Source organism: Rhinatrema bivittatum, chromosome 3 (genome assembly GCF_901001135.1).
Source record: "Rhinatrema bivittatum chromosome 3, aRhiBiv1.1, whole genome shotgun sequence".
In the NCBI taxonomy this organism is placed as follows: domain Eukaryota; kingdom Metazoa; phylum Chordata; class Amphibia; order Gymnophiona; family Rhinatrematidae; genus Rhinatrema; species Rhinatrema bivittatum.
In genome coordinates, this window is record NC_042617.1 from 290,876,605 (window position 1) to 290,898,148 (window position 21,544).

Below are 21,544 nucleotides of genomic sequence, written 5' to 3' on the forward strand. Positions count from 1 at the left end.
TTTCTTTCCAGTAGATATAGCTCCAACATAGCAGATGTCCATAAAGGTAAAGTTGGTGAAGATGTTTAACTAGTGACATAAGATCAAACAAAGCTATTAAGCGACCTTTAATATCAGTATCTTAGCAACCTCATTTGACCTTTGAGGGTCAAGATTTTCCAATAAGCAAAAATCCACAGACCATACTGGAGTTGAAATAGTAAGAGAAGTGAAACATTTTTTTTTAAGACAGCCCAGAAGTGTTGAATAGCTGTACATTCCCACAGGCAGTGCACTAATGAGGCATTAGGTTGTGAGCATTTAATACATTCTTCAGATGAAGAAATACCAGCCAAATAGGCCTTCCATGGCCAAAAGATAATCTTATTAAAATTTAAAAATGTACCTCACGTAGCACCACACAAACTATCGCCAGGAGCACAAGCCTATCACAGTCATAGATGCTATCTTCATACAGTGAACAGGACAGATTGCAAGACCAGGTGGCCGCCAAAGAGGAATATAGCAAATATTGGGTAGTGGTTTCAAATTTAAATGTACTAATCTTTGAAAAGGCCTATTAGTTAATAACACAGCTCTGTCAGGTCTTACATTAGTGTAAATAACTGCACAGCTGCATATAAGTAAGATAATCTGAAAAGTAAATTGTAAATGCTGTCAGCAGAAAGAAAATGACCAAATCTGGTCCAACTTCAAATTAGTAAACAGTAGTAAGTTATGAATACCCTGTCTGTCAAGCACTTCAAACTTTTTATTCTGCGAGTCAGGTAGAAACGCAGGATTGCCCAGCAGTGGGATACAGTATGAGATGTCAGACATCTACAGTTGTGAATAACACTCAATTCCCACACCTCTTAATATAAACCATTATCTGCGCATTCCTAATAGACCATCATAATAGGCGTCATTGTGTGGCAATCCATGCCAGTCAATCACTCTGCCTTATATTTAATCATAGGTCAGTCCATAATACTTTTTTAAGGATTTTTTTAGTGCTGTAGTGCTTCGTGTATTTAAATTACTTAAAATGTCCACTCTGCTATTGACACCTTTAACCAAGCATTTATATCTTCTTAGTACTTGATACTTTGGTACTTAGCTTTTAGTTGCATGATCACAACTCCTGCCCACGTTTCTCCAATCGGATCATCCAGTAATGTGAACAGTACCACATCTACAGTTGCCATGGCATAACATCAGCAACATCTCATAGACCTGACCATTAAAGAGCCAGTGATATGGGACAGCAGGGAGTCGGTGTGAGAATGTACAATATAGGCTAAGCCGAGTGGTTTCACGAAAGCCCTTTCTAATGTCGTTACAGAAGCATCATGGGAAAACCCCAGCTAGTCTTTCAAGATCTGCAATAAACGAGCAATATTGTAGAACCTGACATTGGAAAAACCCATACCGCCATCTTCTCTGGGTGTAATCGACTTGGAAAAAGGTAGCCTGGCATGCTTAGAATTCCAAAAGAATTGGGCAAATAACCGCTGGAGTGACTGTATATCTTTATGTAACAGGTGCCATCTGTAAAATGTATAATAACTTTGGAATTAAGATCATTTGGGCCAGAGCTATTCTCCCAGACATAGCGGGAAGTGTCTCCAACTATCTAGTTGTTTTTTCTTAAGCTGTAAAAAGGGGATAATATTATTATAATGGTACCATGTCCTCAGATCACAATGAACTTTGATCCCTAGATACTTAACCGTCTCCTGAGCCCATAACGTTGGAAAGTTATGCCAATCTGTCTGTAAACCACCAATGATGTCCATCGCTTCAGATTTGGACAAATTCAGCTTTAACCCAGAAAATGTTCAAGCACTAAGGGAAGGGTCTTTCGAGCATTAGCCATTAACATATCATCAAAGAGCATCATTTTAAATTATTGTCTCTCAACGTTTATGCCAGGAATATGGCTGGATTGTTTAATTTTAAGTATTAAAGGCTCAAGGGAAAGAATGAAAAGAAGAGGCGATAGGGACAGCCCTGTCTGGTGCCCCAGCCCAGTTCAGAGATTGGGGATGTAGATCCATTGCCACAGATGAATGTCTTTATATAAGCTTAAAAGCGACTAGAACAGAGCCTGAGAACCCAAATTTTTCTAAAGTGTCAAAAAGAAATCCCCAAGCCACCCAATCAAAAGCCTTTTCAGCGTCAAAACTCACCAAAAGCAGGTCCAAGACTATATATGTTTGATAGCTTTCTAACGCTACCAGCAACCACCTGATGTTAGCGGTGGGTTGCCTACCAAGTACAAAGCCTGTTTGTTCAGGTGATACTAAATCTGGCAAGATAGGCTGAAAAACTATTAGCTAAAACTTTAGCATCTTGGTTAAGTAGAGATATTGTTCGTGTTTTTTTTTCTCAAAATCATTTTTATTAAAGAGCAGCACATGGATAATCAAAACCAGACTTTGGGAAAGAAAGAGCACAATATGAGCCAAATATTAATGCCATGGTTCACTACAAGAGCAATTCCCCAACATAGCGAGGTCAACTGTAACACCCCGTGTACTCTCCTTTTAAGGTCCTTCGGACCAAGATGAGCAGATTAAACTCAAACCATAACCCACTGCCCAGTCACATCACAGACAACCACATACATTCCTCACACTACACACAACCCCTCCATAACAAACATTGCCAAACATTTGCAGAGAAGAGATATCAAATGCCCTTTCCAAGTTCGGCCCCCGCCGTAGCACACAATGATCTCGGATCAAGTTTCAAGGCACAAGGCATACTAGGTGGTGTTAGAGTTCCAATCATTGCCAAGAAGAATGATATCCAGTGGCAGTTAGAGTGGATTGAAGATCCAACGGCAATTGGGCATCCAACGGCAAGTAGACCAGCAGGACTGGTAGATCGAGTCCTGTTCCCTCTCATTATTCAGAGCAACCAGCTGCTCCATTTGCATTGAAAATGCCAATCGTCCAAACCAGGCCCGCAGATTGGGTGGCGTGTCTGGTGTTATCCAGTCAGCTAAGATCGTGCGTCATGCCAGCAATATTGCAGTATGACCACATTTATCCAAGGACAACTTGTAAGAGGGGAGAGCACCCCTTAAACCAGAGGGGAGTAACTTGCCCGTCCAGCCAATAGAGGAACCAGTGCACTAAGCAACTACTGCAAGCACTTTCGTCCAAAATGCTTTCAGAACAGGGCAGGTAAACAACCAGTGTGCCAAAGTACCCGTCACTTGATGACATTTTAATACATTTAGAGGAGGATAACTTCCCCATCCGGCAGCGGCGAACATCATCGCAAAAAATGTGGTACAAAATCTTGAATTGTAACTCTTGAAGAGAGAGATCCGGTAGGCTTTTGGGCATAAGCTTGAAACCAAGCTAAAGAGGCCACATGCGGCACAGAGCGATATGTTCTGCTGAACTCACACCAGCCTTTGATGGTGTTACACTTTAGGGCCCCATCAAAAAAACATTGCGTGAAAGCTGACTCCCGACGATAGGACTCCTCAGTCCAGTGAAAGGATTGGAGGTAATGATGGGTCTGCAAGTATGCATAGAAATGTTTAGCTGGTAAGTTATAGTCTCTGGCCAAAGATGCAAAATTGTGCACCGTTGGCGAGTCATGAGCACAAAAGTGAAAAACGAATGCCAAACCTTTCTGCAGCCACGCATTAAAAAGAAAATGAATGGTGCGGCCTGGGGGAAAATCCAGGTTACCCATTAAGGGCATGAAGAGAGATGGAAGTCCAGCCACTCCCCCTCGTGACCGTATCCAGCGCCAAGCCTGTTGACATGGCTGCGAGGGATAGTTAAAGTCCGGTAAGCCCCAGGGCTGGCCTGGATCAGGTACAGAGGGGACCATGGGGCAACCATACTAATAACCAGTCCATCCTCACAATATGCATACTCATCAAGGAGCCATTCCCCCACATATCTGAGCTGGCAGGCAGCGTTATATAACCGAACATCCGGCAGGCCAAGGCCCCCCTCCCCTCTCTGAGACACCAACACCTGATAGCGTAACCTTGCTTTTTTCCCCGCCCAAAGGAATTTTTGGAAGGAAGACTGCAACCACTTTAAATCTCTGCTAGAAAGCCAGCAGGGCAACATATGCAATTTATAAAGCAGCTTAGGCATGAGCACAGTCTTAAGGAGGGCGCTTCTGCCAAAGAGGGAAAGAGGTAAGGAACGCCAAGCTTTGAGTTGAGCATCCAATTCTGCTTACGGGATTACGGGAGATCCAAACCCCCAGGTACTTCATTTTATTCTGAGCCCACATAAACGGGAACCCTCCCGGCCAATGATGTTGCACTCCGAGGTCAAGGGCAAGCGCCTCTGATTTGTAAAAATTAATAGGCCTGTGATGGATTGAAAAACATTAAAACATTGAATAATAACAGGGATGCTAGTCCGGGGTTGCCCCACAAACAGCAGAATGTCATTTTTGTATTTGTATTTGAAAAAATTTATTAATCGCTTAACACAAATAGCCTAAGCGATATACAAAATTACATACATAATAATAAAATCACAAAGTTACACAAAAACTAAAACAAACATTATAAATAAATCACGATAAAAAATAAAACACTATCACATCTAAATATAAAGTCAAAAATGTTCACTTCAATACAATACTCATCGACACAGAAGCAAATGACATTCAATACATTGCCAATTTCATCTGATGACGGCCGATGCGGAGGCCCCGAACCCATCCTCCAAGCGCAGCTTAATAGCCAGAGGCTCTATGGCTAATACAAATAATAGAGGAGACAGGGGGCATCCCTGGCGAACCCCACATAAAATAGGGAAAGATTCCGACAAGGTACCATTGATAAGTAACCAGGCATTGGGACTAGCATACAGTGCCTGCAGCCAAGATAGAAAGGAGCCCGATATGCCATATGCTTGTAGAGCCCAAAACAAATAGTCCCACGAAAGGGAATCAAAGGCTTTCTCGGCATCCAAGCTCAGCACCAGGGCCTCAGTCCTAGGATGAAAATTTTAAAGGCCAATCAGGCGCCTCACATTTTTTAATGCCCTGGCACCCTTTAATAAAGCCTGTTTGGTCTCCATGAATCACGGAAGGCAGGAAGAGACTCAATCTGGCCGCCAGCACTGCTGCCAGTATTTTTAAATCCCCATTGATGAGAGAGATGGGCCTGTACGAGCCCACTTCTTGTAAATCTTTCCCAGGTTTGGGGAGTAACACTATAGTGGATTGATTTTCTGTGGGTGTAACCGGGGTCCCCTGGACTAGGCTATTATAATATGGCCGCAGCGCAGGCAAAATGGGAAATTTCAAAATCTTGTAAAACTCTGGCCCGAGGCTGTCTGGGCCAGCCGCCTTTCCCAGCTTAAGGCCATGTGTGATGGCATGGATTTCAGAATCAGTTATGGGCATATTTAATGAGAGGAGTTGTGCCTCCGTCAGCTTTGGCCAAGGAAAATTAGAAAAGAAAGACTCTCTTGAGGGAAGATGGCTAGCCTTTTCCCCATAAAGCCCGCTGCAATGGCTGCAGAGGCTGTCTGACTGGTCCCAGTTCTATCTTTAATACAAGTGATGAGAGATTTGGGGCCACATGCTCTAACCAAACTAGCCAACAATTTACTGGGCCGATTACCATATCTGTACAGCTGGTATTTATAATATCTCATAGATTTGGATGCTCGTTGGAACAATAGCGCGTGCAGAGTTTCCCTCAGTTCGTCTCCTTCACGTTTGCTAGGCTCCAACATTGTGTTAATATGCCTGAGTTGCGCCTGTTTCAGTTCCTCTTTTAGCTTAAGAATCGCAGCGTTGCGCTTCTTCTTCTGGGTAGCAACATAGGCTATAATGTGGCCCCACATAACTACCTTTCCGGCTTCCCACAGAACCCGCGGGATAATGCCAGGAGTATTATTAAAAAGCATATATTCTTCCCAGCGGTCTGTAAGGAAGTGGGAGAATTCCTTATCCAAGAACAAGCCCGGAGACATGTGCCAAGAAAAAGGGGCTTTAGGTATGCGTCCAAATGATACCGTGACAAAGACCGGCGCATGATCCGATAGGGCAAAGGTGCCTATGGTAGCAGTTGTCACCCCAGGGAACAGGAACTCCGAGATCAAAAAGTAGTCCAAACGGGAATAAGACCCATGAGGATGAGAAGAAAATGGGTAGTCCTGTTCTTCCGGGTGCAACGCCCTCCATATGTCCAGCAGGCGCAGCTCCTGGCACAAAAAGCTGTGACCTTTATGGGTTTAGGAGGTTTGCAGTCTTCCAACTTATTGGCTACCATATTAAAATCCCCTTCCACAAGCAGCGCACAATCAGTAAATTCACCTAAGATCCCCAGGAGACGAGATATTGTTCTATAAGACCCCGGATCTGTTAGATCCCTACTGGGCTTAGTTAAAATAGGGATGGCCGCTACCTTCATAGTGTCTGGAATCACATCAAGGGTAATCATATAGTTAAAAAGAACACCCAATGTGTATGACACCAGGTCTTGTAGAGTCTTACAAAATAAAGAAGTTAGACCATCAGGCTCTGGAAATTTGTGAAGTTTCAGATCTGCAATTACTTGATAAACTTCTCGTGCCGCAATTGGTTGGTTTAATTGCTCCAGTTGTGTAATAGTGAGATTAAGTAGCAATAAATCAGTAAAAAATGTACCTTGGTTTGCACAGTTAGGTGGGTCCTGATTGTGCAAGGCTTTGTAGAAAATTTTAAAACCAGTCCCTATGTCTGATGTGGAAGTGGCAAAAGACCCATCGGCACATTTGATGCGTCTAATAAATTTAGACGAATGTCTGGTTTTTGCCAAATTAGCTGGTAAATGTCCTGGTTTATTTCCATGAAGGAACAGCTTGTTTGTATAAAAGCATGTTACCAATTGCTTTCTGATGTAACCAAATCATTTAGATGAGCTTGAGTACTTCTAAATCTAACTTTCCAATCCTCAGAATTATCTCTGTTCCACTGGGATTTATAATAAGCCAACTTCTTTTCAAGAATTAAAATTAGTTTATTTTTCTGACGTCATTTCTTGATAACAAATTTTAGAATATCATCTCTCAAAACGCTTTTTGCCATCTCCCAAAAAAGGATTGGATTATTTTTATGCTGGCCATTGAATTCCTCATATTGTTGCCTCTGCCCCACAAGGAATGTTTTTAAAATCAGGCTCATTAGAAAGCCATTCCGGCATTCTCCACTGAAATAATGAAATAGACCCCAATGAGTTTCCCGTGGAACAAAAAACTGGGCAGTGATCAGAAATTACTAAATGTCCTATTTCTGCTTTTACTACGTCATTAAATACTCAGATAATAAGAGATAATAAATCTGGGATTTAGCGGGGTGAGCCCTCACAAAATGGGTATAATCCCGCTCCATGGGATGAAGAACTCGCCATACATTTAAAAGATGCAATATTTTACAAAGGTTTGGATTCCCTTCCCTTTTCTGGAGCCATTCAATGCAGATGCTGAACATTTATCTAAAGAAGGATCATGGTCACAATTAAAATCTTCCCCCAGAATCAGCGGTAAGGGTCCAAAACCAGATATCTGGGTTACTAAGTCTGTGAAAAAGGAATGATTATATTTGTTTGGAGCATATACAGATGCTAAAATCACAGACTTCCCAAATAGAGACCCCTTGACTAGAATGGCACGACCTTCCTTGTCCATCCACTGTGATTTATGGATAAATATGGCAACTCCATTCTGTTTGTGGGTACCTGAGGAAAAATAAACTTGATTAAAACCTCTTTTGGTTTTCAATTTAATATGCTCACTGTCTAGCATATGAGTCTCTTGTAAAAACACAACTTCTCCAGAAGACCTATGACTATGGGAAAGGACTTTTTCTCTTTTAACGGGAGAGCCTAGCCCTGCAACATTCCAGGTCATATAATTTACCTTGGGACTCATTGTGATGGCACCCTTCCCAGCCTGTCCTCCATACATTCTTAGTATAAACAAAAGGGGAAAGATTAGAGCTCCTGAGACCAACGAACCAGCTTTTCCCATTATATACGCATGAAATGCTACAAAGCTCCAATAGTTCCCAAACTGTATCCCAAAAAACAAAGACTGTATGTAACCCACAAAGGAAAGAAAAATTGAACCAATAAAAGGAGAAATTCTCTCTCCAGTTGTAAAAACAAACAAACCAAGAAGAGTAACAGCTGCAAAAATTAAATTACACCTTGCCCATCTAATATAGAAATCCTTCCAAGGCTTTTTAAAAGCTACTCCAAACCCAGAAATGTTCCCCCCCCCCCCCCCCCCCCCCCCCCCCAGTTATCCAATCTTACCCTCTCTTTCAACATGTTCCTCCCCATATTGAGAGCCAGAGATATAAGAATGTGGTCTGGTATCAACCCCTTCACTGTAAAACAATCATATCAGACCATTAAGGAGACATGAAATATTTTGTTAATCACTTCCCTATGTGTATGCAAAACAATAAAATAACACTCGCCAGAGTCCTGACCAGCGTTGGGTAGGAAAACAGTCCTTCGAAGCTAAAACTGGTAGCCAGTACTTTCTCTATTTGCTTATTGTGTATGATATGACTCTTTGTGTAATGTTCCCTGTCTATCATTCTCTGTTTGTGCTCTGCTGTTGCCTTATCTCAATAAAAATGATAAAAAAACCTGTTAGCCAGTTTAAAATAAAATAACATGACCAAACTGTGTCACACTTTGGTAAAATAAAATTTCCAACATCGCTCCAAAAGCAAAACCTAGATCGCCCGGACCGGATGGTATACACCCCAGAGTTCTGAAGGAACTAAAAAATGAAATTTCAGACCTATTAGTAAAAATTTGTAACTTATCATTAAAATCATCCATTGTACCTGAAGACTGGAGGATAGCAAATGTAACCCCAATATTTAAAAAGGGCTCCAGGGGCGATCCGGGAAACTACAGACCGGTTAGCCTGACTTCAGTGCCAGGAAAAATAGTGGAAAGTGTTCTAAACATCAAAATCACAGAACATATAGAAAGACATGGTTTAATGGAACAAAGTCAGCATGGCTTTACCCAGGGCAAGTCTTGCCTTACAAATCTGCTTCACTTTTTTGAAGGAGTTAAACATGTGGATAAAGGTGAACCGGTAGATATAGTATACTTGGATTTTCAGAAGGCGTTTGACAAAGTTCCTCATGAGAGGCTTCTAGGAAAAGTCCTTTCGTGGATTGCAAACTGGCTAAAAGACAGGAAACAGAGAGTAGGATTAAATGGACAATTTTCTCAGTGGAAGGGAGTATTGGGACCCTTACTTTCAATATATTTATAAATGATCTGGAAAAAAATACGACGAGTGAGATAATCAAATTTGCAGATGACACAAAATTGTTCAGAGTAGTTAAATCACAAGCAGATTGTGATAAATTGCAGGAAGATCTTGTGAGACTGGAAAATTGGGCATCCAAATGGCAGATAAAATTTAATGTGGATAAGTGCAAGGTGATGCATATAGGGAAAAATAACCCATGCTATAATTACACAATGTTGGGTTCCATATTAGGTGCTACAACCCAAGAAAGAGATCTAGGTGTCATAGTGGATAACACATTGAAATCGTCGGTTTAGTGTGCTGCGGCAGTCAAAAAAGCAAACAGAATGTTGGGAATTATTAGAAAGGGAATGGTGAATAAAACGGAAAATGTCATAATGTCTCTGAACCGCTCCATGGTGAGACCGCACCTTGAATACTGTGTACAATTCTGATCGCCGCATCTCAAAAAATATATAATTGCGATGGAGAAGGTACAGAGAAGGGCTACCAAAATGATAAGGGGAATGGAACAACTCCCCTATGAGGAAAGACTAAAGAGGTTAGGACTTTTCAGCTTGGAGAAGAGATGACTGAGGGGGGATTTGATAGAGATGTTTAAAATCATGAGAGGTCTAGAACGGGTAGATGTGAATCAGTTATTTACTCTTTCGGATAATAGAAAGACTAGGGGGCACTCCATGAAGTTAGCATGGGGCACATTTAAAACTAATCGGAGAAAGTTCTTTTTTACTCAATGCACAATTAAACTCTGGAATTTGTTGCCAGAGGATGTGGTTAGTGCAGTTTAGTATAGCTGTGTTTAAAAAAAAAAAGGATTGGATGAGTTCTTGGAGGAGAAGTCCATTACCTGCTATTAAGTTCACTTAGAGAATAGCCACTGCCATTAGCAATGGTAACATGGAATAGACTTAGTTTTTGGGTACTTGCCAGGTTCTTGTGGCCTGGTTTGGCCTCTGTTGGAAACAGGATGCTGGGCTTGATGGACCCTTGGTCTGACCCAGTATGGCATTTTCTTATGTTCTTAAAACCAGTTCCGTTGAGAGATTAATAGAAGCCATCATGAGTGCGAAATCCAGAGCACAGAAACTGGCACATAGGAAAGTTCATCTTGAAAATAACAACTTCTGATAGTCCATTAGGCCTTGTGGGGCATCCTGCAATATCAGCTTTGAAGTAATAATAGCGATATTCATCCCGATCACACGCCCTCTCTAGTTAGTATTTCAGCAACATGTTTCTGTGCGTCAGGTAGTTTCTCAAAGACCTGCGTTGACCATTCCTCCAGATGCGCAGCTTCACAGGAAACTGAAGAGCAAAATGCATCTGCTTTTGTGGCGAGCTGTGCACACAGTGGATCAAATTCCTTCCTTTTTGCCGCCACCCATGCAGAGAAGTCCTGAGACTCTAATGGGTAAGTCTTTATATTTTAGGGTTGGCATCTTGATTGACTCTTGCCAAATTAGCTGTTTATCCACAAAGCTAAGGATTCTGGCTATTACGATCCATGGTCGCTGATTTTGTGAAGACCGGGCTCCCAGCCTGTGAGTGTGCTCAATCTTTAGGGAGCTAAGTTGATCCATGATTCCCAATGCGTCCGGCAACCATCGGGTGAGAAGATCGGTCAGGTCACTGTCGGCAATAGATTCCGAAAAATCTATAAAACGAAGATTATTCTGATGAGACCAATTTTCTAGCTCATCGAGCTTCTCCTCCTAGGCCCTTACCAGATGTTTCAATTTATGAAGGTTCTGTTCCGCAGTCAAGGCCTCATCCTCCGATGTGGATATGTGATGTTCTAGAGATTCAATATGAGGGCTCAGTTTGAGTGAGAATTTTAGGTCAGTAATTTACTCTGAGATTTTATCTAGTTTAGTCAAAATTGCCACAGTTACTGCTGTTCAAACATCGACCACAGTTTCCTCTAATAGACCTGCAGAATTCTTTTCCGTTGTGGTGGCCATTTTGTCGTTTCCAACCTTGATTTTTTTCTTTTTTTTTTGCCAGCTTAACGGACATAGTCACTGGAGATTTGCTCATGCAGTAGCTGACAGGTAGCTAGCCTCTGGGAAATAATTCAGATGTCTCTAATAACAAGAGATTCAGGGGCTGACACCTAGAGCCGGCTAGATGCATTCGTCCCAGATCACCACATCACGTGACTCCCCATGGTAGATTTTTAAGAATTAGTATTGATAGACTGTTGGATCCAGATGTCCCTGTCCATTTTTTGTCACAAAAAAGTATGTCACGGAGAAAATAGGAATTTAAAAAAGCTTTGGAAATATGTATATGCTTGGTACGATCTGGGAAATCATTTCTTAAATTTAGCTAATCGTTAGAAGGCAGGCTGGGGAGAGGTTCTGTGTCTCTTTCAGAAGGGAGCCTGGAGTGATTGCTCTCTCTCCAGCATTAATGAGCTCTGGCTGATTAGCATGTGACCCTGTCCTCTCAGAAGCTTTGCAGGGACATCAGCTGCTCTTTACAGCTCAAAGGGAGTCACTAGGGCCAGCTAATTCATGCAGGCATTGCACGGAGCTCAGTCGTTGAATTGTACTTTATGCAGTGCCAGAAAATGGGCTTTTGAGAGGAAGAAAATTCTCCAGTCCATGGATTCTTTGGGATTAGGCTCATAAGTAGTCCAAACTAAACCTGCACTTTGTTGGCTATTTTTTTTTAAACTCGTTATTTATTCAGACCCAGAGCTATCACAATTGTTTTAAAACATACATTAAGCTAATCGTACGTAAACCATGTACAAAGAGAGGACTCACACTGCATCATTACAACATATGTATGAGGCACATTTGCAGATCAAAAATGGCAGATGAAATTTAATGTGGATAAGTGCAAGGTGATGCATATAGGGAAAAATAACCCATGCTATAATTACACGATGTTGGGTTCCATATTAGGTGCTACAACCCAAGAAAGAGATCTAGGTGTCATAGTGGATAACACATTGAAATCGTCGGTTCAGTGTGCTGCGGCAGTCAAAAAAGCAAACAGAATGTTGGGAATTATTAGAAAAGGAATGATGAATAAAACGGAAAATGTCATAATGCCTCTGTATCGCTCCATGGTGAGACCGCACCTTGAATACTGTGTACAATTCTGGTCGCCGCATCTCAAAAAAGATATAATTGCGATGGAGAAGGTACAGAGAAGGGCTACCAAAATGATAAGGGGAATGGAACAACTCCCCTATGAGGAAAGACTAAAGAGGTTAGGACTTTTCAGCTTGGAGAAGAGACGACTGAGGGGGGATATGATAGAGGTGTTTAAAATCATGAGAGGTCTAGAACGGGTAGATGTGAATCGGTTATTTACTCTTTCGGATAGTAGAAGGACTAGGGGACACTCCATGAAGTTAGCATGGGGCACATTTAAAACTAATCGGAGAAAGTTCTTTTTTACTCAACGCACAATTAAACTCTGGAATTTGTTGCCAGAGAATGTGGTTCGTGCAGTTAGTATAGCTGTGTTTAAAAAAGGATTGGATAAGTTCTTGGAGGAGAAGTCCATTACCTGCTATTAAGTTCACTTAGAGAATAGCCACTGCCATTAGCAATGGTTACATGGAATAGACTTAGTTTTTGGGTACTTGCCAGGTTCTTATGGCCTGGATTGGCCACTGTTGGAAACAGGATGCTGGGCTTGATGGACCCTTGGTCTGACCCAGTATGGCATTTTCTTATGTTCTTATGTTCTTAATTAGCAGAGCTCACTTGTTCAAGCCTTTCCCAGTAAGGTTCCCAGATCAGAGCATAAGCATCTGAGTTACCTCTGAGGGCATGTTTTGTCCCCCCACCAAGTAGGGCAGTATCCACAATGTCTAAACCAAAACTCAATCTGGGGAGCAGACTTTCAAAATAATGTAACAATAAGCCTTGCCATATGTACTAGTTGAGTAATCATCCTATTACGATCGGAAGAGAACAATTGCCCCTCCCAAATTCCCAGTAAACATAAAGAAGGTGACATGGAACAGGTATGTCTAGTAATTACATTTATTTTAGACTCTACAAACTGCCAAAATGTATGTTTGATTTATTTAAAATATTTATAGGTCGCCTATAGTAAACTAGCTATGCTCGGTGGGTTAAAAAAACATTTCCTAGCGTGTAGCAGATGGATTCAGGACCAATGGGTATAGTGTGCTCCTGATAGCAGTTGGAGATGAGTCAGATTTCAATCTGACGTCAGTTCTACATTTACCCGTGCAGGAAGCTCTGCTCTTCGGTATTTCTCCGTCTCCTTAGCAGTACGGGACTATACACACGCTTGCTCAGTATTTAGAAAATCCAAACCAAAGAAGAAAATTCTAAAATACTGAAGAAATAATCTTACTTCTAAAGAGGAGCCCCGCTCTCCTGCGGTGATACCTAAGGGTCCCTCCCCCAGTCGAGAATTCCTGAGGTGATTTCTGAGATCCCTCAGAGGTAAGCCTCAGTCTGATAGCCGGTTCCTGGCGTGGACTTAGCCCCCAGGAACAGGAGTGGCTGAGAGGCAGCGGGTGCAATACTGAGCGCGGCGGTGAAGGTAATCTCCCTCTCCCCCCGCAGCCGGAGACCGCCTGGCATGAGACCGGGAAGCGCGGAGAAAGGTAAGGTAGAAAACTTTTTTCTTAAACTCTTCGAGGCTCGGATAGCCGCACAGATCATCCTTCCGGCATCTGTTCAGTCGGGTTGAGCAGCCCCGTCCGGGCTAGACCTGATCCGGCGCGAGGGTCCTCCCACGTGGAGACCCTCTGGGGGAGCCGCCATCTTGCTCGCATGGTTGCAGTGCCATTTCGCCCCCTTGATTGCTGTAGGCCCGTGCGCACAGCGGTGCGCACATCTACCAACTTGCATGCACATCTTTTGAATCCTGCGCGCAAGCCTCCCAGCGCGTGCATATTTGCGCAGACTAGATTTGAATGACTCCACGCGCACAAATCATGACACCGCTGGCCAAGAAAGCCAAGGGACAAGCCCTCTGCCTAGCCTGCCACCTGAAAGCTGCACAACACGAAGTGGCTACTGCCCTGGGCCTACAGTGCGAGGTGGCTCTGGGGGAATCGGGACAAGGCCCTCCTCTGCCAGTAGAGGAACCTGGCTCCACCAACGATAGTACTCTGGACCTCTCTATCCCAGGCTCGGCCCCTCCTCAGATGGGCCCCTCTGGGAACGCCACTGGGTTCAATATAGACCCAGGAACCTTTTCCTGGGTGGAATTCTACAGCCACAGGCTCCGCCAGAGGACCAAAACCTTCCAGGCCCCTCTCTGCCTCCCTGAGACGTGCCTCCTCCGGACAAAAGCCTCCCCTTAGGGGACACGGACCCCTTGGAGGAAGAGCCAGATTCCCTCCGGGAACGGAATCATACCGAACCATGATGCGTTTCTTCTCCAAAGACGAGATCTGAGCCTGAAGACGCTGGCCATCCCAGGCACAAGCACTGCAGCAGAGCTAAAGACTAACCCGGTTTTAGTCGGGCTCCGTCAGGCCTCACACCATTTCCCAATGCTGCAGGCTGTACAACAACTGATTGATCTGGAATGGAATGCTCCGGAGGCCAGCTTCAAAGGAGGGTGGGCCCTAGAAGCCCTATACTCCCTGGAACCTCAGCCAAAACTCCTGGGGTTCCCCAAAGTGGACGCCATGGTCTGTGCTGTCACAAAGCGCACTACAATTCCAGTCGAAGGAGGAGCGGCACTCAAGAATGCCCAAGACAGAAGTCAGGAATCCATCCTTAAACAGTCATTTGACGTTTCAGCTATGTCACTGCAGATTGCTGCCTGCTGTGCCGTGGTGACACGCGCTTGTTTGTCACTTGCCAGGAACACCACCACACCAGTCAACACTAGAACCAGCAATAACCTTCCTCACAGATGCGACCTCCGACCTGGTGCGCACCTCAGCCAGGGGAATCTCATCCATAGTGGCAGCCAGAAGGCAACTCTGGCTCCGAAGCTGGTTAGCCGACGTGACTTCCAAGATGAAACTCACGAGAATGTCCTTTAAAGGAGCCCTTCTGTTCGGAAGCGAACTGGAGAAGTTAGCCGACAAATGGGGTGAATTCCCAATACCTCTGTTACTGGAGGACAAGAACAAAAGAAGCCATCGCCCCTCTCCCCGAACATCTAAGGGTAGAGGATCACAGCATTTTAGACCGTATAAAAATACATATCAAGCACCTTGCCCCGCAGGCAGGGGCCAGTTCTTTCGGAACAAACACAACAAGAGGGGAGCCGGCTGAGGTACAGGCCCCAGCTGCACCCCACAATGAGAATCAACAGACCCATCCACAGGAAGAAGCCATAGGAGGGGCAGGCTTGCCCTATTCTACCAAAGATGGGTCGAGATAACGTCAGACAACTGGGTCCTAACCATCATTCGAGAGGGAAAATATTTGGACTCCCACAGCATCCCTCCAGACAAATTTGTGAAATCACTGTGCCACTCCCTCTCAAAGAGGACAGCGGTGGGAACCACACTGACAAAATTATTCGCCCTAAAGGCAATAACACCGGTGCCCACACACCAACAAAATACTGGACACTATTCCATCTATTTTATCGTCCCCAAGAAAGAGGGCACGTTCCGGCCCATCCTGGACCTCAAGCCCATCAATCGCTATCTGAGGGTACCACACTTCTGCATGGAAACCCTACGCTTGGTCATAAGGACGGTACAGCTGGGAGAATTTCTGACCTCTGGATCTGTCAGAAGCCTTTCTCCACATCCCGGTCCATCACGATCATCAGCGCTTCCTACGCTGCACGATCCTGGACTGTCACTACCAGTTCCGGGTGCTACCCTTCGGGCTAGCTACAGCCCCTCGGACATTCACCAAAATCATGGTAGTAGTGGCGGCAACACAGAGGAAAGAAGGAATCCTCGTACATCCGTATCTGGACGATTGGCTGATCAGGGCAAAATCTCCAGAGGAAAGTCATCAGACGACCACCAGAGTCAAGAACCTACTGCAGAATCTCGGGTGGGGTGTCAACACAACCAAGAGCTGCCTGCAGCCCTCCCAATCACTAGAATACCTGGGAGTCCGGTTCGACACCAAATAGGACAAGGTCGTTCTTTCCCCCTACAAGAAGAAGTAAACTGATGGACCAGTTGTGAAAACTGCTGAGATGTTCTCACCCCAAGGTATGGGATTACCTCCAAGCCTCATGACATCAACCCTGGACGTCGTCCCATGAGCAAGAGCCCACATGCGACCGCTACAACGTTCCCTACTGTCACAATGGAACCCGATGTCCCAGACTACGCCGTTCACCTCCAGCTATCGGCAGAGGCGTGGATCCAGCTCCAATGGTGGCTACAAGAAGACCATCCGAGCAAGGGAGTAAGGTTATCCCCACTGACCTGGGTTTTGCTCACCACGGATGCGAGACTCCGAGGGTGGGGAGCCCACTGCCAGGAACTAATGGCCCAGGGGCAATGGGACAAGGAAGAGTTGGGATGGAACATCAACCGACTAGAAAGCACGGGCAATCAAACTAGCCTGCCTATGATTCAGTCACAGACTCCGGGGCAAATCTGTCAGTCATGTCAGACAACGCCACAACAGTTGCCTACATCAACCGCCAGGGAGGAGCCAGAAGCCAACAGGTGTCCCTGGAAATAGACCCTCCCAATGGCATGGGTGGAAGCAAACCTACAAGAGATCTCAGCCACCCACATCACGGGAAAAAGACAATGTCACTGCGGATTACTTCAGCAGAGAGAGTCTAGACCCAGGGGAATGGATGCTGTCGACCACAGTCTTCCAGTTGATAGTAAACTACTGGGGAACACCAGCCATGGATTGTCTGGCAACCCGGTCCAACGCCCAAGTTCCCAAGTTCTTCAGCCGCAGATGAGAACCACAATCCCAGGGGATTGATGCCCTCGTCCAGACCTGACCACAGGAAGACCAGCTGTACGCCTTTCCTCCATGGCCACTACTGGGCGGGATCATTTGCAAGATAGAACACCACAGGGGGGTAGTACTTCTAGTGGCCCCAGGCTGGCCAAGAAGGCCGTGGTATGGAGACATGCGAAGACTTCTGGCGGGGAACCCCCTGTGTCTACCTCCACACAGGGACCTGCTCCAGCAAGGACCGATCCTCCACGAAAACACAACTCGAGTCTCTCTTATGGTCTTGCCATTGAGAGGACTCGCCTGAAGAAGAGCGGATACTCGAGGACAGTGATTGACACCTTGCTCCGAGCACGCAAGTTTTCCACATCTTTAACTTACATACGAACATGGAGAATATTTGAAGCCTGGTGTGAAGACCGAGACATCCTTCCGCAGACAGTCAAAATTCCCATGATTCTTGAATTTCTGCAGGATGGCTTGAGGAAGGGGTTATCTCTCAACTCCAAGGTTTAACTGGCCTGCTTCAGAGCCAAAGTGGATGGCATCAGTCTATCTTCCCATCCAGACGTCTCCCGCTTCCTGAGAGGGATCAAGCAAATCCGACCACCACTAAAGTGGCCGGTACCCCTATGGAATCTCAATCTAGTACTCTACTTCCTAGTGGGAGCTTCTTTCAGACCTACACGTGGTCTGTCCCTACAGCTCCTGACCTTGAAGACTGCATTCCTAGGGGCAATATGTTCAGCCCGTCGCATCTCCGAACTTCAAGCACTATTCTGTCGGGAACCGTTCCTCAGATTCACACCGGGACCCATACAGCTACACACTGTCCCCCCTCCTTCCTTCCAAAGGTGTTTCTCATTTCCATCTAAACCAAACCATCTTGCTGCCATCTCCAGACGAGCATAAGGACTCGGAAGACTCACGCCTTCTACGCCATCTTAACGTCAGCAGACTCCTAGTCCGATACCTGGAAAGATCGGAATCCGTACGAAAGACTGACTACCTGTTCGTTCTTCACAGCAGGAAGAAACAAGGGGAAGCAGCCTCGCGGACAACCATAGCCCGCTGGATCAAAGAAGTAATCAAGGCAGCCTACGTAGAGGTAGGCAAGCCTCCACCTCTACAAGTCAAGGCCCATTCCACAAGGGCCCAGGCAGTGTCCTGGGCAGAAACCAAGATGCTGTCACCTGCTGAGATCTGGTGGGCGGCGACATGGTCCTCTTTTCACACCTTCTCGAGGTTCTAACGCCTGGAAGTTCAGGCCAGAGAGGACACGGCATTCACAAGGGCAGTACTAAGTGGGCCACGGGCAGCCTCCCACCCAGTTCGGGAGTAGCTTTTGTACATCCCATTGGTCCTGAGTCCATCTGCTACATGCTAGGAAATGGAGAAATTACTTACCTAATAATTTCGTTTTCCTTAGTGCAGACAGATGGACTCGGTATCCCGCCCACGGCTACCCCAAAATCCGGAAACCTCGGGTGACAATGCCCGAGAGCAAGACAAGCATGGGTAAGCCAGACTTTACCCCTAGTTAAGACACCCATAATTGCAGGGTGTCTGAGTTTCTCAGTTGAGTGCACTGGCGATCTCCAGCTAGAAATCATGTCAACCAGTTCAGGTTAATCAAGTTACTCAAGTTGATTGAGCTAACCAAGTTAATCAAGTTATTCAGTCACACATATATCCGCAATTGCTTTTCGAGGAGAATACTGAAGAGCAGAGCTTCCTGCAGGGGGTATATGTAGTGCTGACGTCAAATTGAAATCTGACTCCGTCTCCAACTGCTATCAGAAGTACACTATAACCATTGGTCCTGAGTCCATCTGTCTACAAGGAAAAAGAAATTATCAGGTAAGTAATTTTCTCCATTAAAACAATTATATTGTACTACATCAGTGTTTATCCCATCTAATGTGAGCCATTTGGCTATTTTAAGCTTGACATTTTGTTGTTTACACTTTTGAATCTTACATAGAATAGGCCTCTTCTCTTTTGCCCTACTATATGCAATTTCTTACATTTTGAAACTTTATGGAATAAAAAGTGAGCACCTTTTTATTACAGCCAGGCCTCTCACTATTTTAAAAGTCTCTCCTTTGGTGCCTCCTCTTCAGCTGTCTGTGCCATATTCCTGCTTTACGTGTTCAGTGTGACACCTACATGGGGCTTTGAAGATTGGCTCTTCAGCTCTGCTGTGTTCCTGCTTATTTATTTTATTTATTTATTAAAGGCTTTTATATACCGAATTTCTTGATACAAATCAAATCAACTCGGTTTACATCGAACAAGTAGAAACTATAACCAACCAAACAGAGACGATTTGAAGGAGAATAAAGTTACATTATAACAAGGACATTATAACCCCATGCAGACATCACACTGGTAAGGTGCTTAACACCTTACCAGTGTGATGTCTGCATGGGGTTCTGATGAAGATCCACTCTTCAGCTAGCCAGGGTTGATAAGGTTTAGCACAGAAGCCCCCTTCTGATTTACTGAGATTTGTGATGATGGAAATAGCCCAGTAGGAGGAATATAATACAACACGGATAAAATGAGGAGCACAACCAGGGCTGCTGTTTTGACGTTTTGCTTTTGCACACCCAGGGATGGCTGGCTTTCTAGCCGTGGTTGCTTATGGTCTCTACAAGCTGAAGAGCAGAGGTGACCAGAAGTTGTCCGTGCATCTCATCCATATGCGTGTTGGAGCACAAGGATTTGTGGTGGGAGCAATGACCTTTGGTAAGATCCTAATGTCCCCTGCATTGTTTTCTCTCAGTAATGTTAGGTGAGGTAGCTCTTCTAAATTCCAGGAAGAAAAGAGAGATTGCTCAAACTTTTGAGATTAAAAAGATAAGTTTCTTCTGTGGCTCTGCACACTGCCAAGGAGTCTTCAGGGTGAGCCATAGCAGCCAGGCACTTCCAGCTGTTGAGGGACACATTTTAAGCCCCTCCCATTCTTTGTAAAACTCCCTTCTCTCTCTGGATTTTCTCCACTTTTGGCAATACAAATACATAAAGAAGGGAGATTTACGAAACTAGGACTGGCTCAAAACTCCATTCCTGAGCTGAAAGTCACTTCTGATGACAGTGCAAACTCTTGATCTGAAGTTTGTGATCCAGTTAGAAGCAAAGTTGGGAGACTTGTTTTTATTTACAGCAAATGGAAAAAAAAATCAAGAATCCTAGAATTCTTGTGCAAAATGTATCGACAGTTGTAAAAGGTAATGTTCACGCTCTAGCTCCTGACAGCAACCTTTCAACACAGACCAGAATGAAGAGAGCTGTAGGTACAAAGAAGAGGAATTGCACCCAATTTTACAATCTTCTTCCTAGCAGAGTTCTTTCACACCAATAATGTAGTTCTATATTTATTGTGCTTGTAGGAGCTCTGCTTCATGGCTTTAACTCCAGACAGAATAATTCCCCACCCCCACCACTTAAGTGTGCTGTCCTATTCTGCTTTTATTACTGAATCGATGGCACCTTGAACTTTATTTTAAGAAGGCAAACAAACTCCTTACCTGAGTGTTTCTTCAGACCCTGTCCCGGGCATTTCTGCTGTTCTGCTGCTCCTGTGTCCCTGGGTCTGCACCCTAATTACCAGCTTACCACAGACGCTAAGAATCATGAGCAGCATAGTCCTCTCACTAATCAGGCACCTCCAACCTCTGGAAACCCGCTCCGTTACCTGTCAGAAATGTACCATGCGTCTGTGTACGCTCTCACTCGATGCAAATCCTATGGAGTCTACTGTTGCATATTCTGCTTTGTATTTTTTTGTTCTATTGTAAATCACTTTGAGCTGCCTTGCTGGAAAAGTGTGACATAAATAAACAATGATGATGGTATTTCTCCAGGGAGAAGTCACTTTTTTGTAAAAATGACAGGATTTTTTTGTTTTTCTGGTGCCAGCTCATATCTGCCCTGTCTAGAGGGTAAACATCAGTGTTTTACTTTTGGTCCCTGTACTGCAAAAACAAACCAAATGTTTCATGTGTTTCCATTCCTGAACTGTTCTAGAGCTTCATTTGACAGGCATGTCTTGCACTTCCTCTCCTGTTTTTCTTCCAGAGTATTTGAGCATGTGCAAAAACATTGATATTACGAAGCAAGCCTGGTGGTCAGAGGGTGGAAAGCTTGAAAGTTTGCAGCATGTGTGTCTTATGGAGGGAAGCTTGGTTATATATTTTATGTGTATGACATACAGTATATATAATTGTGTGTGTTGCTTTTTCTCCTTTTGGTACAGGTGTAATATATTCCATGTACAAGGAGTACATTAAGCCACAGTTTTTTCATCCATCTGACAAGTGAACCCACTTCGCTTGGACAACAAAGGCATGAAAGCTTGTGTGCACTAACTTATGCTGTAGTGATGTATTAAAAGGATAACCACGTCTCATG

The 21,544-nt window shown here is 44.4% G+C and overlaps 1 protein-coding gene across 1 annotated transcript in view; it reads left to right on the forward strand.

Annotated features, from left to right (window-relative positions):
• Positions 1 to 21,544, forward strand: part of HIGD1C (HIG1 hypoxia inducible domain family member 1C) — a 36,807-nt gene extending 15,263 nt beyond the window's left edge. Inside the window, exons 3-4 of the mRNA XM_029594941.1 lie at positions 19,745 to 19,879; positions 21,390 to 21,544. Coding sequence (XP_029450801.1) covers positions 19,745 to 19,879; positions 21,390 to 21,454 — 200 coding nt within the window. The 3' untranslated portion in view covers positions 21,455 to 21,544. The remainder of the gene's footprint in view (positions 1 to 19,744; positions 19,880 to 21,389) is intronic.